This window comes from Kogia breviceps, chromosome 14, assembly GCF_026419965.1.
Source record: "Kogia breviceps isolate mKogBre1 chromosome 14, mKogBre1 haplotype 1, whole genome shotgun sequence".
In the NCBI taxonomy this organism is placed as follows: Eukaryota; Metazoa; Chordata; class Mammalia; order Artiodactyla; family Physeteridae; genus Kogia; species Kogia breviceps.
The window spans coordinates 55164595-55185856 of NC_081323.1; the positions used below are offsets into that span (position 1 = coordinate 55164595).

Genomic DNA, 21262 nt, shown 5'->3' on the forward strand with positions numbered 1-21262 from the left:
GACCCTGGGGACATGAGTCATACCTATAAGGATTTTTTGTTTGTTTGTTCGAGATCTTAGTTCCCTGACCAGGGATTGAGCCCGGGCCCTGGCAGTGAAAGCACCAAGTCTTAACCACTGGACCACTGGGGGATTCCCTATAAGGTTTTTTTTAAACAATCTTATAAAGATATGATTCACATAGCATACAGTTCCCCCAACTAAAGTGTATATAATTCAATGTCTTATTGTATTCACAGCCCATTTTATAACATTTTCATTACCCCAAGAAGAAACCCCACACCCCTTAGTATCACTCCCTAATCTCCCCCTCCCTCCCCTCCAGCCCCTGACAACCACTAATCTACTTTCTGTCCCTATGGATTTGCATCTACTGGACATCTCACATAAATGGAATTATATGACATGCTGACTTTAGTGTCTGGCACCTTTCACTGAGCCATACTGTCTTCAAGGTTCATCCACATGGTAACATGTATCAGAACTTTATTCATTTTTATGGCTGAATAAATTCCACTGCATGGATAGACCACATACAGGCCAGAGCAGGTATTTCAGAGGGAAACATGGATTATGGATTGACCCAACAGGTGCTGATCCTGCACAGTGGCCCAACAGGAGAGTGGTGTCTGCAGAGTTGGGGGGCAGCTGCCAGGTGGCCTGGGTGAGAAGGAAGGGGTATGGACTGTTTCTGCAAAGTCTAACTGTTGAGGGAAGGAGAGGGTCTTGTGAGGTTTTGTTTTAGGATATAGGAGACCTAAGATTAGGACCTGAGAACTCTAGATGCAAAGACCCAGAGGAGGCAGAGAGGTTTGGAGACCAGAGAGAGCAGGATATGAATGATGGAGAAAGGGCCCCCGGGGGGTGGAGTGCCAAGGGAACTGGATGGGACACTTCATTTTCCAAATCAGGATAAAAATTGTATGCTGTCTTTATCCAGACAGTGATGAGTCATTAGAGCTTAGGCAGCATCCATCCTCAGTGGATAAATTGTGAAAGAGAGAGAAATTGTAAAATTCAGAATCATGGAGGGATAACTTTAGTTAATCAGAAATCTGCGTTGTATGGAGAACCTCATTCACCAGTATGGTAGGTGGAGCATTACTATGTATGGTTTGTTATAGTTGAGTTTTTTTGTTTTGTTTTGTTTTTGTTTTTTGCATGTGTGTTAAAATATACCTAACAAAAATGTACTACTTTGATCATTTAAAAAAAATTTTTTTGGAGTATAGTTGCTTTACAATATTGTGTTAGTTTCTACTGTACAGCAAAGTGAATCAACTATATGTATACATATATCCCCTCTTCTTTGAATTTCCTTTCCGTTTAGGTCACCACAGAGCATTGAGTAGAGTTCCCTGAGCTATACAGTAGGTGCTCATTAGCTATCTATTTTATACATAGTATCAGTAGTATATATATGTCAATCCCAACCCCCCAATTCATCCCACCCCACCACTTTAATCATTTTTAAGTGTACAGTTCAGTGGCATTAAATACATTTGCATTGTTATGCAACCATCACCACCATCCATCTCCAGAACTTTTTCATCTTCCCAAACTGAAACATTTAAACACTAACTCCCCATTTCCCCTCCCCCCAGCCCCTGGCAACTACCATTTGACTTTTTCTATGAATTTGACTACTCTAGGTACAACATATACGTGGAATCATACAGCATTTGTCCTTTTATGTCTGGCTTATTTCATGTTACAGACTTCTTAAATAAGTAATTCTCATTTGCTATCCTTTATACTTAATATTTTTATTCCTTTCACTGGGTTACCAGCCTTTTAAATGTGATCATCTGAGGGATTTAAAATTTGTGTAGCATGGCCCCTAGAGTTCAAGAGTTCAAAAGCACTTTGATATTGGATATTTCACAACCATTAGTATTATTTCATCTGTCAAAAAGCCAAAACCGACTAGGTTCAGTCACTTGCCAAGAATATCAGTTACTGCTGCATAACAAATGAGCCCTGATCTTACTGGCTTAAAATAACAGTAGTTTATTATTGATCAGGGTTCCATGAGGTGCCTGGGCTTGTTTCCCCAGGCTCCTTCTTGTGGCTACACACAGCTAGAGGGTCTGCTGGACTGTACACTGGAAATGGCCTCCCTCCACGCCTGGCAGTGCCTCCATCCCTTGCATGTGGCCCTTCATACAGCTTCCTTCTCTGGCAGTCTCAGAGCCCCTGTCCATGAGGGTGAGGGCGTCCAAACCCACACAGTGAGCTTCTGCCACACTGTATTGGCTACAGCAAGTGACCAGTGTGGGCTGGAGACCAGTCCAGATTCAAGACCACATGGCAAAGGGGCCTGCATACTTTATGGGAGGATCTGTGGTCATTAGTCTACACTTTAAGGCCCTTTAATGGTTGAGAATGGGAACCGTCAATCGAATCTAAATTCAAGCCCACTGGCAAGGAGCCAAGCTTTTCCACAGTCTGTAGTCAGCCACAGTTCAAGGTCTTTTGTTGCGCTGGAACTTGTTCCATATCCTTTGAGGTACAGAGATTTTAGTTGAGAGAATTACACTGACTCGGGGTACACATGACTCTGGGTACAGTTTCACGGGAATGTGGGGGTTCTCTGTCATGCCAACCCCCAGTGGCCTGAAGGAGGCCGGGCTTCGGCGTCTGATCGCCTGAGACTGAGGCCATTGGTGTGTCGGGGTCCCTGCAGCCTCAACTCCTGTCCCTCTGCACGGCAGGGACCAACCGCCTGGTCCTGTAGGAACATGCATGCTGGGTGGACAGTGACCGCAACGTTTTGGGGTCCTGAGTTGTCTGAAAGGCCTGTGGAAGGGAGGGCCAGTTTCTCTGCGCCCTCTTACCTCGTTGAGGAGAGGACGCCCTGTAGAGACCAAGCTCATTCGCCCGGCAATCCAGAGCGCGCAAGCCCCGGAGGCGGGCTGCCGGCGGAGGGACGTGGGCCGAGACCAATCAGCGAGCGGGAGCGGGGGCGGGGGCGGCAAGGGGGCGTGACTTCCCGCGTAACCCTTTCCCGCCCGAGCGGCTCTGCCCGCTGAGACGCCGGCGCTATCTTGCTGCGTCCGGTCCCCATGTGCCCCCAAGTCCCCAGTACCGCTACATCGCCCTGTGGGGCGGGATGGGCAGAGCCGGGAGGATTGCACAGGAGGAGCAGGGGTTGGCTTGTCCGGGGGCCGGAGGAGGATGACGCTGGAGGACAGACCTGGCCGGGGACTCCCAGTCCTGTGTCCCATTACCTGTTATCTGGATTTCCTTGAGTCTCGCCCCTCAGGACAGGGCTTTGCTGCTGCCCGGGGCTGGGTGTGGAGGCTTGCAGTGCATGGGGTTTGGGAGAGGTTGTAGGGGACGCGGCGCCCCCTGCACCGTCGGCCTTGGCTCCGTCTCCACCGAGACCCAGGAGCCAAGCGCTTGGGCTGACCGGCCTTGGGAGCTGAATGTGGGCCCCAGACCAGAAAATGTCGGAGCAGGAATGGGGGACCCGGGTATTAGAACTGTAGAGCTTGGGATGGGGATGACAGCTCACAGGTGGGGAAGCTGAAACGTGCTGGGAGGCCGCATCCTGTTTCTGGGCTAGTACTGATAGATGGGAAAGACCCTGACATGCACCCACCACCCAGTCCCCAGAAAGACAAAACGGCCACTGATGCCATGCCCCCACACTGATGTCCCAGGGCCCCGGTCTCCAGGCCAGCCCTGCCTGTCATCCATCCTTTCTGCTTCTCCAGACCAGAAGCCAAGGAGCCCTCAGTGACCACGGATTCTCTGGACACCTCCACAGCCCTGTCCCCACTCAGCTGAGGCAGAGCCAGCACCAGCTCAGACACAAGGTCACTGCCTTTGTAGGATCCCCTAGCATTGGGTGCCCTGGGGCCTCTCGCCTGGGATGGGGGATGGATCTAGTTGTGAATCCAGAGAGTACCTCCTCCCAGGGCCAGGCTCCTCCTTTGGGGTCTGCAGAGTGCCAGCAGGGGCCCAGCCCATGCTCCCAGTGACACAGTGTCAGGGTGAAGGGCACCAGGCATTCTGGGAGGGTTGGTGACCTGAACTCACGTCCCCAAAGTGCTTTTCCCCAACACCTGGTGCTCAGGAAGACCAGTTCCTGTTATCCTGGATGAGGTACCCCAGGTGCTGTGCGGGGCAGGCTCTGCACCCACCTCGACTGGACTCCCAGCTCTGCCTTCATGGCTGCATGCCTCAGTGTCCTCATCTGTAACCTGGGTCAATGAGAAAGATCAATTTTCATAACATGGGGCTGAAGGTTAAATGGAAAAACCTGTGGAAGCACTTCACCCCGTGCTCAGCACCTGTGGGCCTGGATTCCTAGTAACTCACAGCTGTCAGCACCTTGGTCAGCCCAGTAGCCCCTTGAGAGCCCTGTTTTGGGCACATTTTGTAGATGGGAAAGTGAGGTTTGGCTGGGGGAGGTGACGAACCCAAGGCTACCAAGAGAGCAGAAGCACCAGGCCAGCGTTCTCTGGCTCCATTCAGGTCCTTCCCCGGGGGCACCGAGGCAGCCCCATCTGCCCCAACCTCCAGCCCAGATTCTTCCTGAACCCAGGTCCAAGGGCATCTCCACTAATGGGATTTTGCCTCCTGCCTTAGGACGGAGCCCTTGAACTGCTGGGTTCCTTCCAGAGAGGTGGAGGAAAAATCCATCTGCTGGGGCCTGAGTGTGGCCTGGAGGCCAGGCCATCGGTCCCGGAATGCCCCTGCCCGAGCCCAGTGAGCAGGAGGGCGAGAGCGTGAAGGCCGGCCAGGAGCCCTCCCCTGAGTCCCCTGAGCCGGGCACAGATGTCGTCCCCGCAGCTCCCACGAAGCCCACGGACTTCTCCGAACTGGTCCCACTGACGGCCTCCACTGAAAATGGGGATGGAGTGGACTCCCAGCCCAAAGCAGTGCACTGTGTCCTGTCCTTGGAGATGTCTGGCCCTGACACCCTGGCTGGGACCCCCCAGATCCTGCCAGTAGAGGAACAGCAGGGGGCAGTCCAACCAAGCCCCCAGGCCCAGGAACTGAAACACAGCAAGCCAGACACAGGTGAGTTCCGGGCCAGCTGCCCCTGTCTGGCCACTTTTGTGGCCCTGCATGCTCAGACTTGGGCTTCGCATACCCACCTTTCCAGTGAGGTGACCTTAGCCATCTCTTCCCTGCTCTGAGCAGGGCCTCCTGGACCTTGACCCAGGCTGATGTGATAATCGCAAGACATCATCCCAGGGCACCCCAATCCCTGTGTTCCCATCCGTGCCCCTGGCTCAAGCCTTGCTCTATGTCAGCTGACCTGGCCCTCCCCTTGCCTTCAGCAGCACCCCAGCCCCTGGAGTTCCTGAGGACCCCATTTGGGGGCCGCCTGCTGGTGCTGGAGTCCTTCCTGTACAAGCAGGAGAAGGCTGTGGGGGACAAGGTATACTGGAAGTGCCGCGAGCACACCGAGCTGGGCTGCCGGGGCCGGGCCATCACCCGTGGCCCAAGGGCCACGGTGATGCGGGGCCACTGCCACCCGCCCGACGAGGAGGGCCTGGAGGCCCGGCGCCAGAGACAGAAGCTGCCCAGCCCTGCCCTGCCCCAAGGCTTGGGGGATCCCCAGGGCCCCAGCGGCCGAGTGGAGGAGCCCCTGGAGGGGGTGGGCCCATGGCTGTGCCCCGAGGAGCCGGAGCCGGCCCCGGGGCCAGTGCTGAGCAAGCCAGCCCCCGAGGAGGATGAGGGGCTCCGAGCCCTGTCGCTGCTGAGCTTGCCTCCCAAGAAACGCCCGACGCTGGGGACCGGTGAGTGCCCCCCCAACCCCAGCTCTACTCTCAGGCAGGTGGGAACCACAGCCCTTCCCTCTGCCCAAAGATAAATGTGGGTCCCACGTGGCTTCTTAATGTGATCAAAGTCAAAACGATTTTTAAAATATAAGTGCGTCCAAGTAATCGTTAAGCCCAAGGGGTAGAACTGGTGCTCGTAAACCAGGCGGCCCGGTCCTTCTGGAGCTTCCTGATGCAAAAACCTGAGGTTTATGGACCCCACGTGATTCTGGTAACCTTTGAAGTTTGGGAAGATCGGCCTGGTGGGAGGCTTGAGCTTTGTGCCCCAGGTTCAAGATCCAGCTCTGCCTCATGTAGCTGGGCAGCCTTGTTGAAGTTCTGCAGGTCAGGAGGTCGCTCCTAAGGCGTGTGATAGCATCGCCGTTAGGGGATCTGGCACTGAAGTGCCAGCCCTGGTCCAGCGTTTGCTGTCACTGAGTAACTGGTAGATGGAGTCTTTGCAGAGGTTCTTACTCTTTGTCTGTTGGGTTTTGTTTTGTTCTTCGCGGCAGTTTTTATTACCAGTAACTGGGAGGTGGGCTTGGTCCCAAAGGCTGGGTGCCTGGGGCTGGGAGAGAAGGACTTGTCTTTCACTGTGTATCTTTTGGTCCCATTTCATTTTATGGCGTGTGCATGTGTTATTCGAAAATTAGATACAATTTTCAAACAAGTCCTAAGAAAAAGTATGGCCGGGAGTGACTGAGCAGGCAGGGTGTGGCATCAGAGCCAACTTGGCCCTCCCTAGTGTGTGACCTGGGATGTGATGTTTGACCACCCAGAGCCATGACCTCCTCACCGGCCACCAGGAGAGAAGCCACACAGCCTCCTTGGGGCGCTGGGTGGGCGATCAGTGGGGATGCACCCAGGGCCCTGCCCTGCACAGTAAACTAAAGGAGCAGAACTCTGCCAGCCTGCACCTGCCCAGCCCCCTCCCCACTTCCTCCTCCAGGAGGGCCCCCACCCCTGGAGTTCCTGAGGACCTGCTACGGGGGCAGCTTCCTGGTGCACGAGTCCTTCCTCTACAAGCGGGAGAAGGCTGTGGGGGACAAGGTGTACTGGACATGCCGGGACCACGCACTGCATGGCTGCCGCAGCCGGGCCATCACGCAGGGCCAGCGGGTGACTGTCATGCGTGGCCACTGCCACTCGCCTGACGTGGAGGGCCTGGAGGCCCGGCGGCAGCAGGAGAAGGCCATGGAGTTGCTGCGGGCCAGGACGGGCGGCCCCGGGGGCCAAGCGGACAAGCTGCTCCAAGGCGTGGACAGCCTGTTCTACCGCAGGGGGCCAGGCCCCCTGACTCTCACCAGGCCTCGGCCCAGAAAGCGGTCAAAGGCCAAAGATCAGGACCTCCTGGCCCAGCCCCAGGGCGAGGAGGACCAGGACGAGGACCTGGGTGAGTCCACACTCGCCGGCCTGGCACTCTGCCCGCACTCCAATCTTGCTCCCCGAGGTCCCAGGAGGTGGGAGGGGGGGCGACGCCAGGCCTGGCCCAGCCCCAGGCCCTGCTCCGGCTCACACCCCAGCTTCCAACCTCCCTCCCCTGACCTCCTCTCCCATTTCTCCCCAGGAGGCCCTGAGTTCCTGAGGACCCCTCTGGGAGGCAGCTTCCTGGTGTATGAGTCCTTCCTCTACAGGCGGGAGAAGGCAGCCAGGGAGAAGGTGTACTGGACGTGCCGGGACCAGGCCCGCATGGGCTGCCGCAGCCGAGCCATCACCCAAGGCAAGCGGGTGACAGTGATGCGAGGCCACTGCCACCCGCCCGACCTGGGGGGCTTGGAGGCCCTGCGGCAGCGAGAGAAACGCCCTGGCACGGCCCAGCGAGGGAGCTCTGGTAGGCCAGACCGGGGAGCAGCCTCGGGGGACAATCAGAAGACCCAGACTGCCCACCCCATTCTCTCTTGACCTCCAGCAAGCATCCTCCCCATCCTTACTGGGGACCCTCTGGAAGGTTACAGCTCCCTCCTGTCTCCTCTCCCTACCCCCACACCCCCTCCTGGTCCACCTCACCTTATCCCCAAGTCGATTAGGTGACTTGGGGCATCACTCTTTCTCTTGGGCAGTGGGCTTCACTCTCCTGCTCAGACCAGCCCAGAATCTCTGCAGCACTTGATCAACCCAGGCTCCCTTTCCTCCATCTCATCCTTTCTTTTTTCTTAAGAATGTATAGGATTCATAGAGAAAGCTAATTACACAAGCTGGTTTCTCATTTTTCCAGTGTGGGTGGCTGACACCGTGTCCAGGAACAAGCACGTCCTACATACGTGGCTTAAGGGCTGACGGTGACCCATTCCTGTCATTGGCTTCTGTTCTCCTCCAGCTGTTCTGCCTGAGCATCTACCATCGTCCCTCTGGGCTCTATGACGAAGGTCACAGCCCCCCTCCTCCCACCTTTGTCGGCCCCACAGTGCTTATGTTTGACTCTCATGGCCACAATAACGCATATTCTGGCTCATCTTGCTAAGAGCAGCCTAGGCCCAACCTTCTCTGCTCCCTGCTCTCCCTCGGGGGTTCCCAGTCCCATACTTTTCTGAGTCATCTGAGTCACCTTTAGAGCCTTTTTGGCCCTAAAATTCTCTCAAACTCGAGATCTCTGATTTTTTTTTCTGACTCTCTTTTTATCCCATTTCCTTATAACGTTTATGTACCTAGGGATGATCTGGCCTCACCTCGTCCTTATCCCCAACTCCCACCCCAAATAACCACTTAGCCATTGTTCCTTTGTTTGTTTTCTTTCTTCCTTCCTTCCTTCCTTGCTTCCTTTTTTTAATTTTTTGGCTGTGCAGAACGGCATGCGGCCTTAGTTCCCCGACCAGGGATTGAACCTGTGCCCCCTGCAGTGGAAGCACAGAGTCTTAACCACAGAACCACTAGGGAAGTCCCCTTTCCGTTGTTCCTGAGGGCATCTGCTGCCCTCTTCCCTAAAGCTTGCTTCCTTCCATTGCTGTCAATTGTTTTTTTATCTCCTGTTGACTTCTGACCAGAGACGGCAAGGACCCAGCAGTTACCCACTGCCCCCTCCTCTTGAGGCAGCTGTTGCACTTTTTAAAAAAATAAATAAATTTATTTGTCTATTTATTTATTTATTTATTTTTGGCTGCTTTGGGTCTTTGTTGCTGTGTGCAGGCTTTCTCTAGTTGTGGTGAGCGGGGGCTACTCTTCGTGGCGGTGCGCTTACTTCTCATTGTAGTGGCTTCTCTGGTTGTGGAGCACGGGCTCTAGGCATGTGGGCTTCAGTAGTTGTGGAACGTGGGCTCAGTAGTTGTGGCTCGCAGCTCTAGAGCACAGGCTCAGTAGTTGTGGCTCGCGGGCTTAGTTGTTCCGCGGCATGGGTGATCTTCCTGGATCAGGGCTCAAATCTTGTCCCCTGCATTGGCAGGCGGATTCTTAACCACTGCGCCACCAGGGAAGCCGCACTGTTGCACTTTTGTTCTATAAATCTGTCCGCGGCTGAGTGGGAACACACTGCAGTGGAGGTGTGGCTGTTTGTGGCTCCTTTTCCATGGTTGTCTGGTGTTTGTGCTCAAGTGACTGCATCTTTCCGAGGTGCATGCAGGGGGTCTTTGCTTGAAGGTATAGGGTCCATGTCTCCATCCCTGTGGTACATGGCTGTGCTGGGGGCACTTGGGGCCTTTTCAGGCCAGAAACCATGTCCTTCACTCCTGAAAATTTCCTCGTGTTCAATGACTTTCCAGTCCCCATTTTTCTGACATTTCCTTGATTTTGCTTTCCAGTCCTTCTATTTAATTTTTTAACTTTCACTCTTGTATTGAACTCCTTTGCATTCCATCCTCCGAGGAATGCAGCGGCCCTGCCATCCAGCCTCTGGCAGTGGCCTTGTTTTCTCCATGTACCTTTTCTCTATGAGTTTCTTTAACCTCTGCCATTCAGGGTGAAGCTTCTCTCTTTTTTTTTTTTTTTTTTTTGTCAACTGGTGAAATTTGCCAGCCAGGTACATGCCACTCAATTTTCTGTCGATCACACAGTTGTATAAAGCAGCAAAACTAAAGGGGGAATGATTGTTGTATACACTTTAAATCGCTTTGCATGGTCTCATTTGTGATACTTGGTGTAAGAGTCTTGACTTTTTCATCATGTAAGATGGTGTGAGAATCTTTGACCCACGTGGCCAGTGGTCCTTAGCCAGGTTTAAGGAGAGACCCACATGCTCTGTATGTGGGTGCCGACCAGGCGACCCTCGAGACCCCAGGCCTCAGTGCCCCAGGACCAACCTTCTGCAGTGGTTTCAGCCTGGCTGCTGGCTCCAGGGACTTGGGCAGGGAAACAGGGAGTTTCATGTCAGTGCAGACTTCCTCCTCCTCCCCCACATCCCAGACTCTTCCTCCCCCAGGGTGGGCACCTGTCTCATTGCTCTTCAGGCAGACAGTCCTCATCAGTCCCCCTGTTTGGAGCCTGCCCTGGACCCCTCCTTCGGAGGGACCTCGGGCCTCCCTAGACTTGGCCACTGGACTCTGCTTGTTCTGAGAGTCTCCCCCCTGAGGCTGGGCGAGCTCTTGCTTTGCCAGGTCTGTGACCAGGTGACCCCCTCTGCCCAGCGTCTAACCTGGGTCAGCATCTCTGCCGTCTCCTCTCCTCTCTGAATTTCTGGCCTCATGCCCTGTGCCTTTTTCACCTCTCAGTGGACATTTTCATCGGGTGCGGGGGGAGCAGAAACATGCCCCACATCATATACCTCCCCTCTGGCCACTCACCCCCCACCCCGGCCCCCCCTTCTCCAGGGCATTCTCACCAACCCCCCACTACGGCTGCCATCGCCGCTGCTGTGCTGACGGACCCCCGAGTCCCCCTCCACCCCTCCTGTGTGGTCCTGGTGCCTGGGCGGTGGGAAGGGAGTCCTCGGAGCAAAAGGGCGTGACCACCTTTCGGGTCCCCACTCTCAACACGTCAGGACAGTGGCCCAGGCCGCTCCCTGCCTCCCCTCCTGCCCTCAGGTCAAAGCCCACACAGTCTGGCTCCCTGGGGGAGTGGACCCTTCTACAGCCCCACTGCCCACCACGCACAAGGGGCTGCACACAACTCCCATTTCGCTCCTGTTTGCTTATCCCCCATAGGGCCTGTCCACTAATTCCTCCAACTTAGCAGGGGTGAGAGGCCCTTGTGCCATCCCATTGCTGGCACCTCAGATAAGACACCGCCTTCCTGCAGGCGCCATGAGGTGGGGGAGATGGGCTATGCCTTCAGCGACCTCCACCTCACCAGTCTCCCGCCTCCCTTCTCTCCCAGGCTTGGGAAAGGAGCCCTGGGAGCTCAGACTAGGCTGAGTCTGGGGGATGGGGGGGCCTGTGTCCTGGGCTGTGAGGAGGTAGATGCAGCGTGGGGTGGGGTCCGTGGGTCTCATGCCAGGAGCCATGCTGCTCTAGGCTCTGAGAACGGGGCCCCGGCCCCACTTGTTCCTCGGCTCCAGGCCTGGCTCCAGGCTCTCCCTCCCCCGACCCCCTCTCCCATTTCTCCCCAGGAGGCCCTGAGTTCCTGAGGACCCCTCTGGGGGGCAGCTTCCTGGTGTACGAGTCCTTCCTCTACAGGCGGGAGAAGGCGGCCGGGGAGAAGGTGTATTGGACGTGCCGGGACCAGGCCCGCATGGGCTGCCGCAGCCGAGCCATCACCCAGGGCCAGCGGGTCATGGTGATGCGCAGACACTGCCACCCGCCCGACCTGGGGGGCCTGGAGGCCCTGAGGCAGCGGGAGCAGCTCCCCAGCCCAGCCCAGAGGGAAGGCTCAGGTGTGGGTGAGAGGGGGGTGGGCAGGGGCCGGGCCCTGGTCTCCCTGCTGGCCCAGCAGCCCCTGCGGACAGCTCAATGCAGGCTGGAGGCTGCCTGCTGGGACATTCCTCCTGTGGCCCATGTCCAGTGGTGTCTGTCCTCCTGGGCTATGGGCTCCCTTAGGGCAGGGGCCACATCTGGACTCTGCACTAATGGCACTGGTCCTCATCTGGGATGGGCTGTCAGTGGGAGAAACCCACTCAGACCGCTGGAGAAAACGGGACCAGGGGCTGCAGTGGCATTACTGGCAGCTGCAGGAAGTGCTCGGCACCCATTTGTGGGGCAGTGCTCCTGGACCTGGGGGACCCTCTGTCTCCCCTCTTCCTCCCACCCCTGCCAGTGCCTTCGAGCCACCCCAACCCCAACATGTCAGGAGCTTTCAGTTCAGATTCTTAAAAGTCTCAAAAGGGAGAATTTGATTGGTTGCCAGCTGGCCGAGGGGAGGGTGGACAGGGAGCCGGGAGGCCCCTAGTGCACTGTCCAGACCAACCATGGCCCTTCCAGAGTATTCCAGTTCAGCCCAGCAGTGCTTGCTTGCCAGCCAGCATGAAGACCAAGCAGGGTCAGGAGAGGCCTGCAGGAAAGCTCAGTGTTTGGACGGCTGCAGGGCCAGCCTCCCCAATAGCACTACAGCCATCAGACACACAGCCAGTCTGCACTCCAGGGCATCAGGGCCGTGGTGGCCTGAGCTTTAGTCCCCAGGGCCTTGCAGCACAGGCTGGGGTGGACGGCAGGGACCAAAGTGGGACCTGCAGGGGTTGGAGGGTCTGCAGTTTCCTGGCTGGAGCTGGCTGGTGGGACAAAGGAAGCAGTCTCTGTCCCTGGCACCCAGGCTCTCTCCTCTGCTTCCAAGGCCCGGCCCAGGCACCCCACTCACATGTCATGTTCCTTCCAGAAACCCTCCAGCCCCTGGAGTTCCTGAGGACCTCTCTCGGGGGCAGGTTCCTGGTGTACGAGTCCTTCCTCTACAGGAAGGAGAAGGCGGCCGGGGAGAAGGTGTACTGGATGTGCCGGGACCAAGCCCGCATGGGCTGCCGCAGCCGAGCCATCACCCAGGGCCAGCGGGTGACTGTCATGCGCAGCCACTGCCACCTGCCTGACCTGGCAGGCCTGGAGGCCCTGAGGCAGCGGGAGCGGCTCCCCAGCACAGCCCAGCAGGAGGACCCAGGTACAGACAGGAGTGGGGGTGAGAGAGCTGTGGATATCTTGGTCTCTGCCAGCCCGAGGTTCAGACACCTCAGGGGACAGGCACTGTCTGGGGACCTTTGTTCCCTGGCCTTCCTACCTTTCCAGTCTTCTACCCCTCCTCTCTACTGACTCCTTCTCCTGAACCTAGAAACACACATAAATCGGTCGCATCCTTAAAACCAACTCCCCTTCTAACTGCCATTTTTCTCCTCTCTTTTATACTAAGAGGTCTTAACTTTTTATGGATAAAATCTGATGATAAAATATAGACCACCCTAGAAGAATATACTAATGTGTGTGCACACGCAAGCATGAGTGGTCCCGTGCGTGCACACACACACGTAGTTTTGCAAATAATTAACTGTATCAAACTGAAAATGGGTTCCCTTCAGATAAACAGAATGTAAAACCAGTCTTTTTTAAAAAATTATTTTATTTATTTTTTATACAGCAGGTTCTTATTAGTTATCTATTTTATACATATTAGTGTGTATATGTCAATCCCAATCCCCCAATTCATCACACCACCACACCCCCCGCCACTTTCCCCCCTTGGTGTTCATACGTTCTCTACATCTGTGTCTCTATTTCTGCCCTGCAAACCGGTTCATCTGTACCATTTTTCTAGTAAAACCAGTCTTTAGAAAGCATTATGTGTCTCATATTAATTATATGGAAATATTAAAGGCCACATCTTATAAAATATGGGAATGAATCCAAGTTGTATCAAACAGACAAAAGAAACTTGATTTGTTTTTAAAAAAAATTTTTTTCCACGAGAAAGCCACTGTTCAGCTTAACCAAGGAGGAGGCACTGTGGTTTGCCTTTGTTGGGGTGAAGGGAGTGCCATCTTTGAGATTGTTGCCTCCCAGTCTTTTTGGTGACAAGGTGAAGACTGACTCAGGATCTCCAGCAGCTTATTTTACCAGGCATAGGTAGTTTGGGGCATCAGAAAACCAGAATTCCCCCAATGACTCCCCCAATCAGAGTCATTCCACCTGGTTTTCTTCATCCTCAAGGGCCTTGAGGTCATCGTTCCAGGAGGTGTGCCTTTGCCTCTGGCAGCTTCAGCAAGAAAAGAATTATTAATCCATGTTTTCAATGTTTTTTCCTCAGAAAAGACAAAACTTCTGCCTGAAGTTCAACTGTGCTTTGAGACTTGTGCTCCTGAAAGCCAACAGAGCTATGGGTAACTGTATTACCATAATCACAAATTACACAAAACTTAGTGACTAAGAACAATAAATATTTACGTCTGTCACAGTGTCTGTGGGTCGAGATTTCAGGAGTGGTTGGGCGGGGTGGTTCTGGGGTTGAAGGAAAGATGTCAGTGGGGGTACACCCATCTGAAAGCTTGAGTGGGGCTGGAGGAAGTGCTTCCAAATGGCCTGTTCACTCACATGGCTATGGGCTGGAGGCCTCAGTTCCTCACCATGTAGACATTTCCTTAGGGCTGCTTGAGTGCCCTCAAACATGACAGCTATCTCCCCCCAAAACAAGGGATCCAAGGGAGAATGCAGAGCAAGAAGGAGGCCACCACCTAAAGCAGAATTCACGTCCTTCTCAAGCACATGTGGGACAGCCCCCAGGATGGATCATATCTAGGCTATAAAACCAGACCCCACAAATTTATTTATTTATTTTAAATTATTTATTTATTTATTTGGCTGCACTGGGTCTTTAGTTGTGGCATGGGGGATCTTTGTTGCAGCATGCAGGATCTAGTTCCCTGACTGTGTACCAAACCCAGGCCCCCTGCATTGGGAACGCAGAGTCTTAACTGCTGGACCACCAGGGAAGTCCCCAGACCCCACAAATTTAAAAGGATTGAAATCATACAAAGTATGTTGTCTGACCACAGTGGAAAGAAATTAGAAGTCAATAACAAAAAAATTTGGGAAACTCACAAATACATGAAAGTTAAACAGCATACTTGTAAGTATTACCAGTGACTCAAAGAAATTACAAGGGAGATTAGAAAATACTTTGAGGGGCCTCCCTGGTGGTCCAGTGGTTAAGACTCTACGCTTCCATTGCAGGGGGCACAGGTTCAATCCCTGGTCAGGGAACTAAGATCCCACATGCTGTGTAGTGCAGCCAAAAATTTTTTTTTTTTTTTTTTTTTGCGATACGCAGGCCTCTCACTGTTGTGGCCTCTCCCGTTGCGGAGCACAGGCTCTGCGGCCATGGCTCACGGGCCCAGCCGCTCCGCGGCATGTGGGATCTTCCCAGACCGGGGCACGAACCCGTGTCCCCTGCATCGGCAGGCGGATTCTCAACCACTGCGCCACCAGGGAAGCCCCCCAAAATTTTTTTTAAATAAAAATTAAAAATAAAGATCTCGGGCTTCCCTGGTGGCACAGTGGTTATGAATCTGGCTGCCAATGCAGCAGACATGGGTTCGAGCCCTAGTCCAGGAAGATCCCACAAGACGCCGAGCAACTAAGCCTGTGCCCCACAACTACTGAGCCTGCTCTCTAGAGCCCGTGAGCCACAACTACTGAAGACCGCGCACCTAGAGCCCGTGCTCTGCAACAAGAGAAGCCACTGCAATGAGAAGCCTGCGCACCGCAAGGAAGAGTAGCCCCCGCTCGCTGCAACTAGAGAAAGCCTGCACGCAGCAACGAAGACCCAACGCAGCCAAAAATAAACAAATAAAATAAATTAAAAATAATAATAAGAAGAAAATAAAGATCTCAAGTCAATAACTCAAACTTACATGTTAGAAAAAGAATGCTAGAAAAAGAAGAACAACGTAAACCTAAAGCAAGCAGAAGGAAGGATATAATAGCTATTAGAATAGAAATTAATGGAATAGAGAATAGAAAAGTAGGGACTTCCTTGGTGGTCCCGTGGTAAAGAATCCACCTTCAAATGCAGGGGACATGGGTTTGATACCTGGTCGGGGAACTAAGATCCCACATGCCATGGGGCAACTAAGCCCACGTGCCACAACTACTGAACCCACGTGCCTCAACTAGTCAGTCCACATGCCACAAACTACAGAGCCCATGCACTCTGGAGCCCGCACACCACAACTAGAGAGATGCCCGTGTGCTGCAACGGAGAGCCGGTGCGCAGCAACAAAAGGTCCCACGTACTACAACAAAGATCCTGTGTGCCACAACTAAGACCCAACGCAGGCAAGAATACAATAAATAAATAAATAAAATATTTTTTAATGTTAAAAAAAGAAAATAGAGAAAACTAACAAAACCAAAAGTTGTTTCTTTGAAAGGATCAACAAAATCAACAAACATTTAGCTAGACCAGAAAAACCAATTATAAGGAAATACTGTGAACAATGGCATTCTAACAAATTAGATAACTTAGATGAAATGAAAAAATTCCTAGAAAGCTACCAAACCTAATTCACGAAGAAATAGAAAATCTGAATAGACTTAAACTAAGTACAGAGATTGAATTAGTCATTTTAAAACTCCCCACAAGTTAAGACTCTGTGCTTCCGCTGCAGGGTGCACAAGTTTGATCCCTGGTCAGGGAACTAAGATTCCCACTTAGGCCTAGATGACTTTTTTTTTTTGGTGGGGGTACGCGGGCCTCTCACTGCTGTGGCCTCTCCCATTGTGGAGCACAGGCTCCAGACGTGCAGGCTCAGCGGCCATGGCTCACGGGCCCAGCCGCTCCGCGGCATGTGGGATCTTCCCGGACTGGGGCACGAACCTGTGTCCCCTGCATCGGCAGGCAGACTCTCAACAACTGCGCCACCAGGGAAGCCCAGGCCTAGATGACTTAATTGATGAGTTCTACCATATATATATGTTTTATATATATATATATATTTACATACTTATATACATATTATATATTATATATATATATATATGTTCTTTTTTTTTTGGCCACGTGGCATGTGGGATCTAGTTCCCTGACCAGGGATCGAACCCGGGCCCCCTGCATTGGAGGCATGGAGTCTTAACCACTCGACCATCAGGGAAGTCCCAAGTTCTACCATATATTTAAAGAAGATCCTTCAGATACTCTTCCCAAAAATAGAAGAGGGAACACTTCCCAACTCATCCTGTAAGGCCGGCAATACACTGTTATCAAAACCAAGCAAAGACATCACAAGAAAAGAAAACTAGGGCCTTCCCTTGTAGTCCAGTGGGTAAGACCCCGTGCTCCTAGTGCAGGGGCCCTGGGTTCGATCCCTTGTTGGGGAACTAGATCCTGCATGCATGCCACAATGAAGAGCCCACGTGCCTCAACTGAGACCTGGCACAGCCAAAATATATAAATTAATTAATTAGTTAATTAATTTTTAAAAAAGAAAACTATAGAGCAATATCTCTTAGGAACATAGAAGCAAAAATTCTCAACAAAATGCCAGCAAACTGAATCCAGCAACATAAAAAAGGATCATACACTATGACCAAATGGGACTTATGCCAGGAATGCAAGATTGCTTTCCCAGCTGTAAATCAATATCATACAGCTTGTGTACAGAACAGATTTAACACAGCAGGCCTGCAACTTCTGTCCTTAGAACAACCTGCTTGCAAGGCTGACCCTTAGCTTCCAGGGTCAAGGTCAAGGATGCTTCCAGGACTTGACCCTGATACTGTCCCTAAGTGATAACAATTGCTCATTCTTACCTGTTTGTACAAAAAAGGCGATTTTTTGCTGAACACTTGCTTTTCTTTGAGATTTTGGAGTTTCAGTGACTGTAGCTCTTCTCCCAGGTACCCTCTGCCTACAGGACTGACGCCCAATAAAAACCCTGGATCCCTAGTCTCAGGCAAGCTTCCCTGGTAGACAACACTTCCACATGTCACAACAACCAAAGAATAGATAAATTGGATTTCATCAAAGTTAAAAAACTTTAGTGCTTCAGGACTTCCCTAGTGGCGCAGTGGTTAAGAATCTGCCTGCTAATGTAGGGGCATGGGTTCGAGCCCTGGTCCAGGAAGATCCCACATGCCACGGAACAACTAAGCCCGTGCGCCACAATTACTGAGCCTGCTCTCTAGAGCCTGCGAGCCACAACTACTGAGGCCCGCGTGCCACAACTACTGAAGCCCACGCTCCTAGAGCCCGTGCTCCGCAACAAGAGAAGCCACTGAAAGGACAAGCCTGTGCACAATGAAGAGTAGCCCCGCTAGCCACAACTAGAGAAAGCCTGCACGCAATGAGTACCCAATGCAACCCAAAATTTAAAAATTAAAAAAAAAAAAACTTTAGTGCTTCAAATAATACCATCAAGAAAGTGAAAAGACAATCCACAGAATGAGAGAAAATATTTGCAAATCATATCTGATAGAGGACTTGTATCCAGAATATATAGAGAATTCTTAGGGAATTCCCTGGGGGTCCAGCAGTTAGGACTCAGAGCTTTCACTGCCAGGGCCCCGTTCAATCCCAGGTCAGGGAACTAAGATCTCACAAACCGCAAAAATAAAAAGACAACCCAATTAACACGTGGGCAAAGGATGTGAATAGACAGTTTTTATTTCAAAGATTTTATTTCTTTTATGAAGTTCAAGATATACTAATGGCCAATAAGCACAATTAAAGGTGTTCAACGTCATTAGCCTTAGGAAATGCAAATCAAAACTACAATGAGGGGGCTTCCCTGGTGACGCAGTGGTTGAGAGTCCGCCTGCCGATGCAGGGGACACGGATTCGAGCCCTGGTCTGGGAGGATCCCACATGCCTCGGTGTGCCGCAACTACTGAAGCCCACACGCCTAAAGCCCATGCTCTGCAACAAGAGAAGCCACCGCAATGAGAAGCCCACACACCGCAACGAAGAATAGCCCCTGCTCACCGCAACTAGAGAAAGCCCGTGCACAGCAATGAAGACCCAATGCAGCCAAAAAAACCCCAAAAACTACAATGAGCTAGCACTTCACACCCACTAAGTTGGCTAAATCAAAAAGACAATAACAAGTGTTTAAAGGATGTGGAGAAATTGGAACTCATACTCTCTTGGTGGGAATGTAAAATGGCACAGCTACTTTGGAAAACAGTCTGGCAGTTCCTCAAAATGTTAAACATAGGGATTTCCATGGCAGTCCAGTGGTTGGGACTCCGCACTTCCAGTGCAGGAGGTGAGAGTTCAACCCCTGGTCGGGAAAACTGCATGCTGCATGATGCAGCCAAAAAAAAAAAAAAAGTTAAACAGAGAGTATTTGTTCACCCAGTAATTCCATTTCTAGTTGTACGTCCAAGAGAATTGAAAATGGGTCCATAAAAAACTGTACACCAATGTTCATATCAACATTAAACATAATAGCCAAAAAGTGAAAACCCAAAATATCCATCAATGGTTGAATGAATAAATAAAACATGGTTCATTCATACAATGAAATATTATTTGGCCATAAAAAGGAATGAAGAACTGACACACACTACAACACGGATGAACCTCAAAAACGTGATGATAAGTGAAAGAAGCCAGACACAAAAGACCACAACTTGTATGATTCCATTTCTATGAAATGTCCAGAATAGGCAGATCTATGGAGATAAAAAGTAGATTAGGGACGTCCCCGGTGGTCCAGTGGTTAAGAATTCACCTTCCAATGCAGGGGACGCAGGATCCCTTGTCAGGGAACTAAGATCCCACATGTGGAGGCGCAACTAAGCCCGCGCTCTGAAACTGCAGAGCCCGTGCACTCTGGAGTCTGGGTGCCACAACTAGAGAGAAGCCCATGCACTGCAACAAAGAGCCCTCACTCTGCAACAAAAGATCCCACACTCCACAATGAAAGATCCCACGTGCCTCAACTAAGACCCAACGCAGCCAAAAATAAATATTTTTCTAAAAAAAGAAATTAAATTAGTGGTTGCCTAGGGTGAGGGGTGTAGCTAAAGGGTATGAAGTTATTTATTTATTTATTTATTTATTTTGGCCACACCGCATGGCCTGTAGGATCTTAGTTCCTCCACCAGGGATTGAACCCGTGCCCTTGGCAGTGAAAGCTCAGAGTCCTAACCACTGGAGCACCAGGGAATTCCCAATCTCACGTTTTAAAGGAACTGCTGTGATGCATGTATATGAGTGTGTATAAAAACTATCTGGTTGATGGTGATCTCTAGGGGAAAGGGATTACAGGAATCCTTAACTTTCTTGATTATCTCTTTCCAACATGTTTGGATTTCATGGATATCATGAATGTGTGGTTCTTTGTCATTAGGAAGGTGGAAGATACACATCTGGACAGCGAGTCCCAATGAGGCCAGCCTCCTCCCGGACTCAGCAGAGGAACCTCACGTGTCGCCTGCATCAAGGATGCTCCAGGTCCACACAGAACCCCCGCATTTCCCATCCGGTTAGATTTTGCTCGACAAAACCTCTTTCACTCTTCCAAAGCATCCACAGCCTTAACATTTCCTCAAGTGGCCTCCCAGGAGGAACGCTTCGATGGTGTCTCCCTGCCGACAAAGAAGAGCCCCAGGAGCTGGTGGCCCGCAGCTGTGTGTGACGTGGAGTGACATGGGGAGGGCCACAGCCACCAAAAGCTCTGAGGAAGGAAGCATCGTTCACAAAGACACCTGGCCCTCCCCTGGTGCAAATACCCATCCGTTTTCAGAGCCCACGGCTTTCCTAGAGCTTTCCTGTTGGGTGTGGTCCTGCTTCGGCTCCACAAAGTGGAAAATCATCGTGGAGGTCACTTCAAGACGAAGGTGGGGCACGTTTGGGGAAGTTCCTGCTTCTTCAGGCTGAGCTGCCCCGTGCGGTTCCAGCCGCCCCAGGTGTTTTCCGGACAGGTGCCAGGTGGGCCTTCGTGCTCCTTGGCCATCTGCTGCCGGGGTGTGGCTGTCTCATTAACAGAGCAGGCCGAAACCAGAGGCCTTGCTACTCCCTCTGTTAGAGTTCCCTTTGCTGTTTTCCAACTTAAATTAAACCCAGTGTCCACGATCCCCAGGGCAGGTGTTGTTCGGGCCCTGGAAGCCAGCCTGACGGCTGCAGGAAGCCAGCACTGTGCAAACTCCACCAGGGTCACCCATGTTTGCCTGATGCAGGAGGAGAGGCAGACCCTAATGACAGCAGGCGCAACCCTTTCTCCCGTGTGATGACACAGCAGGGAGCCGGCCTGCAGGGAGCAGTGGGCCCATGTTACCCATGAACTCCAGAGGCTGCTGCTTGCTAACAGGGCCGCATCCTCCCCAGCGGGCTCCTTGAATTGCAGGGGGAGCACACGGTGCAGGCTCCCTCCCGCCAAGCTGACCACGAAGCCTGCCGTCCAGCCATGGGACAGTGGCAGCTCAGACACCCCCCGACTCTCCTTCTGCCTATACATTTCCTGCAATAAACCTGATTTTATATCTTACTGTGTAGAGCTGCTGTATGTCCACATGCCCTTTGCAGCAACAGATGGCCACCAGAAAGGCATACACTCCACATGTCTCAGTGCCACGTGGTGGGAAGTGATGGAGTTTGGCTGGGCAGAGGGAAGCCTCCACACCTGGGGCAGCCTCTGGTCACCTGGCCCAGGTGCCCGCTGGACTAGGAGTGGATGGGAGTCCTCAGAAAGTTTGCTGAGGGGTCTGCTC

The 21262-nt window shown here is 52.3% G+C and overlaps 1 protein-coding gene and 1 non-coding gene across 9 annotated transcripts in view; one reads left to right on the forward strand and one right to left on the reverse strand.

Moving 5' to 3' along the window:
• Positions 1–21039, forward strand: part of FLYWCH1 (FLYWCH-type zinc finger 1) — a 28883-nt gene extending 7844 nt beyond the window's left edge. Inside the window, exons 3-11 of one of the 8 annotated variants that reach the window (XM_067013976.1) lie at positions 3720–3821; positions 4597–5031; positions 5295–5756; positions 6727–7170; positions 7345–7608; positions 11251–11514; positions 12450–12722; positions 13860–13932; positions 19903–21039. In XM_067013976.1, the coding sequence (XP_066870077.1) occupies positions 4698–5031; positions 5295–5756; positions 6727–7170; positions 7345–7608; positions 11251–11514; positions 12450–12722; positions 13860–13932; positions 19903–19942 (2154 nt within the window). In that variant the 5' untranslated portion in view covers positions 3720–3821; positions 4597–4697 and the 3' untranslated portion in view covers positions 19943–21039. Of the gene's footprint in view, positions 1–1330; positions 1371–3719; positions 3822–4596; positions 5032–5294; positions 5757–6726; positions 7171–7344; positions 7609–11250; positions 11515–12449; positions 12723–13859; positions 14005–19902 lie in introns of those variants that run through there. The other 7 variants (XM_067013979.1, XM_067013977.1, XM_067013978.1 and 4 more) reach the window with 7 other exon arrangements.
• TRNAW-CCA (transfer RNA tryptophan (anticodon CCA)) lies at positions 16629–16701 on the reverse strand. The gene has a single exon. It is a non-coding gene; the product is annotated as a tRNA-Trp (tRNA).
• Positions 21040–21262: the final 223 nt, after the last annotated feature.